This window comes from Sceloporus occidentalis, unplaced genomic scaffold (assembly GCF_023333645.1).
Source record: "Sceloporus occidentalis isolate IW3139 unplaced genomic scaffold, rSceOcc1.0.p SCAF_41, whole genome shotgun sequence".
Classification (NCBI taxonomy): domain Eukaryota; kingdom Metazoa; phylum Chordata; class Lepidosauria; order Squamata; family Phrynosomatidae; genus Sceloporus; species Sceloporus occidentalis.
In genome coordinates, this window is record NW_028317021.1 from 9120454 (window position 1) to 9129075 (window position 8622).

Below are 8622 nucleotides of genomic sequence, written 5' to 3' on the forward strand. Positions count from 1 at the left end.
CGCAAATTCATGCGTGTGACGTAACAGGACTGATCACGCGCAACGAAAGGGAGTTTATGCCTAATAGGAAAACACGGAGTGGCGCATGCGCACATTCATCGGCGTGAACAGGACAGAGAGGGGCCTGCCGGGAGTTGCAGTTCGGGGCCCCAGGATGTTGCTGGAAGCGCTACGCCGGGGCCTGCTGCGACAAGGCTCGCTCCTGCCGCTGACCCGGAGTCTTTCCTCGGGCCAGGGCGGCTGCTGGAGCTGCGGAACGCCCCTCTCCTCCTCGGCCTCGCCCCGCTTCTGCCCCTCGTGCCGGGCCCTGCAGCCTCCGGAGCCAGGCCAGGACCACTTCCAGCTCATGGGATGGTGAGCGGCGGCGCTGGGGCTAAAACAGCGCGTTCAAACGTTACGCGGGTATAAAACCCGTGTCTATGGGACCTCGGGCATTCACAGTGGGAAGCGGGCGTGGCGCTGCACTCCTATGGGCGGAGCTAGCAGTCCGTATCTACACAAGCGATATCCGGGCATGCGCGATGGAAACGGGGCGTGGTCGGCACTCTAGTGGGCGGGGCCGGTGATCAAAATTCCAGCCTTTTGGGGAGGAGCTACGTTAAAGGCAGAGGATCATGGGAGTTGTAATCCCCCAAAGCAAGCAACATCCTTTCTATAGCAGTTATTATTATTACTATTATTATATGTATATATTAATCCCTTTTTCCCCAGCGACCGCAGTTTCCGCCTCGATGTCCCCCGTCTCCAGCGGACATTTCGCACCCTGCAGCGCTCCTTGCATCCCGACTTCTTCAGCCGGCGCCCTCAGGTCAGATAACCAGGACACGGGTTCGAGCAGCAACGCACCCAGGCGGGTTATTTATTCTGCAACCTGGGAAGTCGCATTTAGCGGTGCATGCTAAAAGCGGTGCCCCCGAGGCGAAGAAAAAGTTCAAAGAAAGGCTTCTTCCCCAACAGGTGGAGCGGGACTTTTCGGAGCAGCACTCCTCCCTGGTGAACAAGGCCTACCGGACCCTCCTGTACCCCCTCAGCCGGGGGCTCTACCTGGTATTTATGCCCTTAATTCAATTCAAGATACACTCTTCCTGCCACTGGAGGCGCCATTTGCGTTGATAGTTTCCAAGGGAAGCTTTTTGCGGTGGCCAATCCGTTTCTCAAACTGAGCGTGGAGCCTTGGAGTCATGAACTATACTTAATGTGTTGTTGTTGTTGTTCCTACAAAGCTGGAGCTGAGTGGAGTGGCCCTGGAGCAAGGGACGGGCCCCGGGGCAGACCCCTCATTCCTCACAGAGGTCATGGAGGCCAATGAGAGGATTTCAGAAGCCCAAGACGATGCCAAGATGGAGGAGGTGGAAAAGTTCATCACAGGTAGGTTTCAGGATTCGAACCCGGGACTCGCGGGATCGAACTCTTTCCCTCACGATGCTCTGACTAATTAGTCAATTAGCTAATTAAGCCTGTTTCCCTTCCAGCTAAGCGAGAGGAGCTGACGGAAAGCGTCACCAGAGCCTTCGACCGAGGTGAGTTTCGTTCGTTTGGCTTTGTTTGTTTGTTTGTTTATCATATTGTTGTTATTTTCTTTTCTTCTATGGCGATGGCAGGTGACCTCCAAGAAGCCAAGAGCCTCCTGGCCAAAATGAAGTATTTCGCCAACCTGGAAGAGAAAGTCAAGGCTAAGAAGTTCCCCCCTTGAACCCGCACCGAGACAGTTTCCCCACCGTTGCCACGGAGGCCATTTTGAGTCCGCTCCGGCAGCCATTTTGGAATTACCCAGAAGTCTCCTGGCGGCTATTTTGAAATCTGCTTGGGACACTGTTTGGACGCCATTTTAACATCTACCCAGATGCTCCCTGGCAGCCATTTTGATATCTCCCTGAAGGTTTTCTGGGCACCATTTTAACCTCTACCTGAGGACCGTTGGGTGTCCATTTTAACATCTATCCAGACTCATTTTGACATCTCCCTGAAGGTTTTCTGGGGGCCATTTTTATGTCTGTTGGAAGAGCCACAGAACAGCCATTTTAACCTCTACCTGGGGACCATTGGGCAGCCATTTTAATGTCTTCACAGAGGCAGACTGTCAGCCATTTTGGCATCTCCTCGGACTCTACAGCACTCACTTAAAGCCATTTCTTTGCCATTTTAATGTCTGCCTGGATGCCCTCAGCATCCATTCTGAGGTAATCTGGCAGCCATTTTGACATCTGCCTGAAAGATTTCCAGGGGCCATTTTTATGTCACACAGTGGCCAATTTAACGCCTTTGGGAGGCAGCCTGGCGGCCATTTTGGCATCTCCTTGTAGGTTTTCTGGCTGCCATTTTAACATCTGATAATGGACTCTACAGCAATTAAACTTGTACTGAGATGCCATTTCTTGACCTTGTTACTGTCTGCCTGGATGCCCTCAGTGTCCATTGTGAGGCAATCTGGCAACCATTTTGACATCTCCTCAGAGGTTTTCTGGCGGCCATTTTAACATCTGTTAGTGGGCTCTACGGCAGCCATTTTAACTTTTACCTAAAAGCCATTTCTTGGCCATTTTAACGTCTGCCTGGATGCCCTCAGCCACCATTCTGAGGTTATCTGGCGGCCATTTTGACATCTGCTTAGAGGTTTTCTGGTCCCCATTTGAACCTCTGCTCTATGGCAGCCATTTTAACTTGTACCTAAAAGCCATTTTTTGGCCGTTTTAATGTCTGCCTGGATGCCCTCAGCCGCCATTCAGAGGTAATCTGGCAGCCATTTTGACATCCCTCTGGCAGCCATTTTGTCACCCTCCTTATGCAGCGGGGAAGACCCTGAAACAAAAAGACCTCTCAAAATGAATACAATAAATGAATCAACAGTTTAAAACATGGCGCCAAAGTGTTCCAAACCGCCATTTTGTTTCCTTATAAGAAGGATGATGAAGGCTAATTAGAGCTGGGTCTTAATTCTGATAATTATCTTTTGATTTTGGGGAAGATGGAGCTGCCCTCAGGGCTAGACTTCTATGTGAGGTAATGAGGTGCGAAAGCTATATGTATTGGCATCTTTAGTCACCCGAAAACCTCGAGCCGCCATTTTGAGGAAGATGGAGCGGAAACAGAGTACAATAACAACAAATGGAGATAAAAATGGTTACACAGAACAGTGGATGGTAGAAGCATAATTAATAAAGGAGAATAAGCATATAATGAATAATAAAAGTGCCATATTATGAATATAATAACGGTGTCATGAATAAATGGACCATACTTTTAAAAACGTTTTTTCCTGTAGGGATGACAGGACAAAATGGCTTCCCTCTGGCCCTCCTTCTTCCCTGAAGTTGGGTACTTCTGAATCTGGAGGATCTAATTTATTTGTTTATTATTTATTTATTGTTTATCTGGTGATAAACAATGCCTTCCTCCCTATAAGTGGCCATATTTCCATTCCTGTGGGGTGGGTAGGTATAATTTGTGAAGAAAAGGGATCTTTTTGGGGGGGGGGGGGACGAAAGCTTTGTGTGGGGTTTTAGGATCGGGGAGGAACGTATGTGCAACAAAGCGCCTGACGCGAATTGAAAACGCATAATGCGTCAAAGCACCGGGTGCGAATCAAAGCGTGAATCAAACAAAAGTGTGACAAGAAGTGTTGAATGTGCGTCGGAAATGTCCAATTATGGCATCCCAGTCACTAGAAATGTCCAGAGAATGCGCACGATGTCACTTGCACGTCTTCGCAATTCGCGAACAGGGTTTCCTTGCACTTCCGCAACAGCTATGGGTTTTTTCAGGATCCGAAAGGAAGGAGCGGCTGCAGCTAGATTTCGCACTCGGTGCCGGCCTAGAACTCGTTGCTGAGGTGCCTCCTCTCACCCAGCAGCTCCGCCTCGCGCTCCTTTTGTTGCTGAACATGGTGGCCATGGCGGCCGAAGTTGAGCCGGTCGAATTCGTCCTTGATCTCCAGGAAGGTCTTGTTCTTGGTTTCGGGGATGACGAGGTAAAGGAAGATGGCCACCAGGGCGCACTCTGCCAGGAAGACCAGGAAGCAGTACTGGCGCAGGCCGTGCTGGGAAAGGAAGCGAGACGGGATTAAAACCTGGGACGCACAGCGCTACACCTCTCAGCTCCACTCATCCCTCCATATTTGCGGATTTGACCATTCACGGATTAATATGTCCTCTCTAGGAATCTCTAGGTCCTTCGGCGCAACTCTATGGTCAGCGTCTTGGACCTCAACCGTGGGTCCATCACCACCCGAACCCAGGTCCCTCGTGCACTGTACCACGATAAAAGGGAAGAGCATCCCGATGGTGAAGAAGCTGAGCCAGCTGACGGAGCCCGCAATGGCGTAGGCGGCCGGCCGCGCGGACTGCGTGAAGAGCTCTATGGTCAGGATGTTGGTCACCCCGCCTGGGGAAAGGAATTAAAGGAAAAGTTGCTTTTACGGGAGTAATTACCCAAGTTTATGGACTCCAGTTACTAGTAATTACTTCCAAAGGAATAACTTGCCAAGTTTATGGCGTCCAACCACTAGACATTACTTTAAGTTGAGTAACTTTCAAGGTTTACGGCGTCCAACTACTACAAATTACTTCCAAGTTTATTGCATCTAACTAGCATAAATTATTTCCAGAAGAATAATTTTCCAAGTTTATGGCATCCAAACACTAGAAATTACTTTCAGTGGAGTAACCTTCCAAATTTATAATAATAATAATATAATAAAGCTTTATTTATATACCGCTTTTCCAACCAGATCAAAGCGGTTTACAAATCAAATGAGAAATACATTGGCGTCCAACTACTATAAATTACTTTCAGTTGAGTAACTTTCCAAATTTATGGTAACCAAACACTAGAAATTACTTCCAGAAGAATAACTTTCCAAGTTCATTGTATCCAAACAGTACAAATTACTTCCAGAAGAGTAACTTACCACGTTTATGGCCTTCAAACTTGAAAAAAATTGCTTTAGGAAGAGCAAGTATCCAAATTTATCAATATAAATTACTTTAGGAAGAGTAATTATCCCACATTTATGACATCATAGCAATATAAATTACTTTAGGAAGAATAACTATCCTAACTTTATGGCATCCTACCAATATAAATTACTTTTAGAAGAGTAACTTTCCACGTTCATGACATCCTACCAATATAAATTACTTCAGGAAGAGTAACTATCCCAAGTTTATGGCATCCAGTCACTACAAATTACTTTAGGAAGAGTAATTATTCAAGTTTATGGCCTCCAACTACTAGAAATTACTTTTGGAAGAGTAACTTCCAACTTTTCTGGATGCAACGAAACGTCTAATCTGAACGCAAACCACTGCGGCGTAAAAAACGTAACACCGCTGTGTGCAATCCTTACCGGGTCCGAGTCCGAAGCTGAGGATGAAGGCAAAGATGCAGGCCATGCTGAGGTAAGGGGCCCACCAATGGACCTATATTAGGAATGAGGGGGGTCTCTGGCCGTAAAGGAGGTTTTGGGGGTCCCTTCCCATCCCCAGAGTGACCACTAACCCTCCCTCCGCTCCGCGTCTGCCATAGGCCTTGTCAGGCGTGAATCCTGCACAGTCGACGGCCATTATGTTTGCATTCGAACCTGTAAGCTGAGGGAGACGGTGAGGACGGCGCACCAGAGGGTCATCAGCGAGTAGCCCCCCAGGATCAGTGCCCTGCGCCCCATCGACTCGATCAGGAAGCCCTACGAAGAGGAAGAGGAAGTGCGTATTTTCTTTGTGTGCAAAATCCGCCCCGCGTGTGAATGGTGCCGACTTACGCATGTGAGGGCGGTGAGGCACTCGCAGGCGCCTGTCCCCAGCGTCACGTAAGGGATCTTCTTGCGCGGGATCCCCGCTTCCTCGAAGACGTAATTGGCGTAGAAGTAGATCTGCGTGAAAAAAATGGCAGTCACGTTTTCGTAAAAAGGATAAAGGGGGCAAATAGGCGTACCGTGCAGCGGCGCTGTCTCTCACTGCGTTGATGCCACTGAGCTGCTGTCCCATGGTCATGAAGACGATGGCGAGGAGCTGCCAGCGCAATCTGCGGTCAGTGAACAGCTGCCACGGACGCTTGGCTTCCTGCGCGCCCAGCGCCTGTCGCTCCCCACGGATGTCCGCCATTTCGCGCTCAGAGTCCCACGCGCCGTGGAAGAAGCGCAGTGCTGTCAGGAAGAGAGGAAGGAAGGAAGGAAGGAAGGAAGGAGAGGGAGGGAGGCAGTAGAGGGAGGGAAGGAAGGATGGAAGGAAGGAAAGAAAAAGGAAGGGAGAAAGGAGAGAAGGAAAGAAGGATAGGGAAGAAGGGAAGGGAATGAGGGAGGGAAGAAGGGAAGGGAGTGAGGGAGGGAAGGTGGAAGGGAGGAAGGATGGAAGGAAGGAAGGAAGGAAGGAAGGAAGGAAGGAAGGAAGGAAGGAGAGGGAGGGAGGCAGTAGAGGGAAGGAAGGATGGAAGGGAGGGAGGGAGGGAGGGAGGAAAAAGGAAGGGAGAAAGGAGAGAAGGAAAATTGATGGAAGTAGGGAGGGAGATGAGAAGGAAGAAGAGGAGAGAAGGAAAGAAGGAGAGGGAAGAGGGGAAGGGAAGGAGGGAGGGAAGAAGGAGAGAAGGAAGGAAGGAGAGGGAGGGAGGCAGTAGAGGGAAGGAAGGATGGAAGGAAGGAAGGGAGGAAGGGAGGGAGGAAAAAGGAAGGGAGAAAGGAGAGAAGGAAAAATTGATGGAAGTAGGGAGGGAGATGAGAAGGAAGAAGAGGAGAGAAGGAAAGAAGGAGAGGGAAGAGGGGAAGGGAAGGAGGGAGGGAAGGAGAGAAGGAAGGAGAGAGAAGGAAAAAGATGAAGGAGGGAGGGAGGAGAGAAGGAACGAGAGAAGGAAAGAAGAAGAGGGAAGGGGAAGGGAAGGAGGGAGGGAAGAAGGAGAGAAGGAAGGAAGGTGGAAGGAAGGAGAAGGGAGGAAGGAGAGAGAAGGAAAAATATGAGGGAGGGAGGGAGGGAGGGAGGGAGGAGAGAAGGAAGAAGGAAAGAAGGACAGGGAAGAGGGGAAGGGAGGGAAGGAGGGAGGGAGGGGAGAAGGAAGGAAGGAAAGTGGAAGGAAGGAGAAGGGAGGAAGGAGAGAAGGAAAGAAGGAGAGGGAAGAGGGGAAGGGGGGGAGGGAGGGAGGAGACAAGGAGAGAAGGAAAAAGAGGTGGAAGGAGGGAGGGTGGAAGGAAGGAAGGAAGGAAGGAAGGAGAGAGTAGAAAGGAAGGACAGAAGAAGGAAGGAAGAAGAGAGAAGGAAGGGAGGAAAGAGAAGGAAATAAGATGGAAGGAAGGAGGGAGGGAGTAGGAAGGAAGAAGAGAGAAGGGAGGGAGGAGAGAGAAGGATAGAGGAAGGAAGGAATGAGTAGGAAGGAAGGCGGAAGGAGTAGGAAGGATGGAAGGAAGGAAAGGGAGATTAGGATGGATGCAAGAAGGAAGGAAGTATGAAGGACAGAAGAAGGAAGGAAGGAAGGAAAGTAGGAAGGGAAGAACGTAATGCTGAGTTGAGCTGAACTTGGACCCTTCCTTTTCCAGGAAGGGAGGAAGGGAAGGGCAAGCGAGGAAGTTGTGTGTGCCCCTTCTTACTCTTACTCTTCCTGCCCTCACCTCGCAGGCACTTCCCTTCTCCTGCCGGTCGAGGAAGAGGAAGCGGGGGGCTTTCTGGGAACCAGGGGAGGGTCAGCAGCTGGAGGACAGCGGGCAGGCAGCAGGTGGACAGCAGCAGTGGCCATCTCCCTTCTGCCCCCAGGAGCTCCCTGCGGAGGAAAAGGAAGAGAAAGGGTCAGCGGCCGCCCTTGACCCCTTGACCACTGCCTTGACCCTCAGTCACTCACTTGAGTCCGACCACTTGACCGGTCAGGATGCCTCCGGTCAGGAAGATGGAGCTGCCCATGGCCACTGCCCCGCGAAGGTGCTTCGGGGCGGACTCCCCAATGTAGAGTGGCTGGACGCAGAGGCCGACCCCTGGATGGACGGAAGCAGCGGTCACTCACGGATTGACCGGCGCCTCGGGCCGGGTCCCGGGTGCGGATCCCACTCACCCGTGTTGACGCCGATGAGGAAGCGTCCGAGGATGAGAAGCTCGTAGAGTCCGGTGGGGAAGCTAAGGCCCATCAAGATGGCTGCCAGGATGGCCAGGAAGTTGTTGGTCAGCAGGGCCCCCTTCCTGGGAAGGAAGTGGAAGAGGAAGGGTTAGGAAGATGTACCTCAGTCGCAACTACTGGGGACTCTACTCAAAGAAGGGAGGGAGCGAGGGACAGTAAAGAGGGATGGATGGAAGGAAGGATAAGTAGAGAAGGGGGGAAGGAAGGAAGGAAGCAATGAATAGAGAGAGAGGAAGGAAGGATAAGTAGAGAAGGAAGGATGGAGGGAAGGAAGGATAGAAAGGAGGAAAAATGGATGGAAGGGTGGATGGAAAAGTAGAGAAGGAAGGAAGGATGGATAAGGGAAGGAAGGATGGAGGGAGGGATGGAAGGGAGGGAGGGAAGAAGGATGGATAGAGGGTGGGAGGGAGGGAAGGAAGGAAGGAAGGAAAGAAGGATAATTAGAGAAGGAGGAAGAGAGGGCAGGTAGGAAGGATAAATAGACAAGGAAGGAAGATAGGAAAGAAAGATAAGTAGGGAATGAAGGGAGGAAGGATA

General features: G+C 50.6%; 2 protein-coding genes across 7 annotated transcripts; one reads left to right on the forward strand and one right to left on the reverse strand.

Annotated features, from left to right (window-relative positions):
* Positions 1 to 6: 6 nt before the first annotated feature.
* LOC149290141 (iron-sulfur cluster co-chaperone protein HscB-like) lies at positions 7 to 3386 on the forward strand. 3 transcript variants are annotated; one of them, XM_089489780.1, is made up of 6 exons: positions 7 to 354; positions 712 to 808; positions 958 to 1047; positions 1224 to 1368; positions 1473 to 1520; positions 1602 to 3386. In XM_089489780.1, exons 1-6 carry the CDS (start codon positions 86 to 88, stop codon positions 1691 to 1693), a joined length of 741 nt encoding a protein of 246 aa, XP_089345906.1. In that variant the 5' UTR covers positions 7 to 85; the 3' UTR covers positions 1694 to 3386. The 3 variants fall into 3 exon arrangements, with proteins under 3 accessions (XP_089345906.1, XP_089345905.1, XP_089345907.1); XM_089489779.1 differs by having other exon boundaries at positions 1473 to 3386; XM_089489781.1 differs by lacking the exon at positions 1473 to 1520.
* An 83-nt stretch (positions 3387 to 3469) lies between these two features.
* Positions 3470 to 8196, reverse strand: LOC149290142 (solute carrier family 2, facilitated glucose transporter member 11-like). 4 transcript variants are annotated; one of them, XM_089489777.1, is made up of 9 exons: positions 8023 to 8192; positions 7816 to 7945; positions 7589 to 7737; positions 5952 to 6139; positions 5756 to 5866; positions 5579 to 5680; positions 5345 to 5417; positions 4253 to 4380; positions 3470 to 4036 (listed from the first exon to the last, which is right to left on the reverse strand). In XM_089489777.1, the coding sequence occupies exons 1-9, from the start codon at positions 8093 to 8095 to the stop codon at positions 3812 to 3814; spliced, it is 1179 nt and encodes a 392-aa protein (XP_089345903.1). In that variant the 5' UTR covers positions 8096 to 8192; the 3' UTR covers positions 3470 to 3811. The 4 variants fall into 4 exon arrangements, with proteins under 4 accessions (XP_089345903.1, XP_089345902.1, XP_089345904.1 ...); XM_089489776.1 differs by having other exon boundaries at positions 5756 to 6139; positions 8023 to 8193; XM_089489778.1 differs by lacking the exon at positions 5952 to 6139 and having other exon boundaries at positions 5579 to 5866; positions 8023 to 8196.
* Between the last annotated feature and the right edge of the window lie 426 nt (positions 8197 to 8622).

What these genes read in the sequence shown, in the direction of transcription:
- LOC149290141 (XM_089489779.1), top strand. Translation starts at nt 86, where the DNA reads ATGCGCACATTCATCGGCGTGAACAGGACAGAGAGGGGCCTGCCGGGA. An exon ending in CACTTCCAGCTCATGGGATG is followed by an intron (nt 355 to 711) that starts GTGAGCGGCGGC and finishes CTTTTTCCCCAG; the next exon opens with CGACCGCAGTTTCCGCCTCG. An exon ending in TCTTCAGCCGGCGCCCTCAG is followed by an intron (nt 809 to 957) that starts GTCAGATAACCA and finishes CTTCCCCAACAG; the next exon opens with GTGGAGCGGGACTTTTCGGA.
- LOC149290142 (XM_089489774.1), bottom strand. Translation starts at nt 8,095, where the DNA reads ATGGGCCTTAGCTTCCCCACCGGACTCTACGAGCTTCTCATCCTCGGA. An exon ending in CCTCATCGGCGTCAACACGG is followed by an intron (nt 7,946 to 8,022) that starts GTGAGTGGGATC and finishes CCGTCCATCCAG; the next exon opens with GGGTCGGCCTCTGCGTCCAG. An exon ending in AGAAGGGAAGTGCCTGCGAG is followed by an intron (nt 6,140 to 7,588) that starts GTGAGGGCAGGA and finishes TCTTCCTGACAG; the next exon opens with CACTGCGCTTCTTCCACGGC.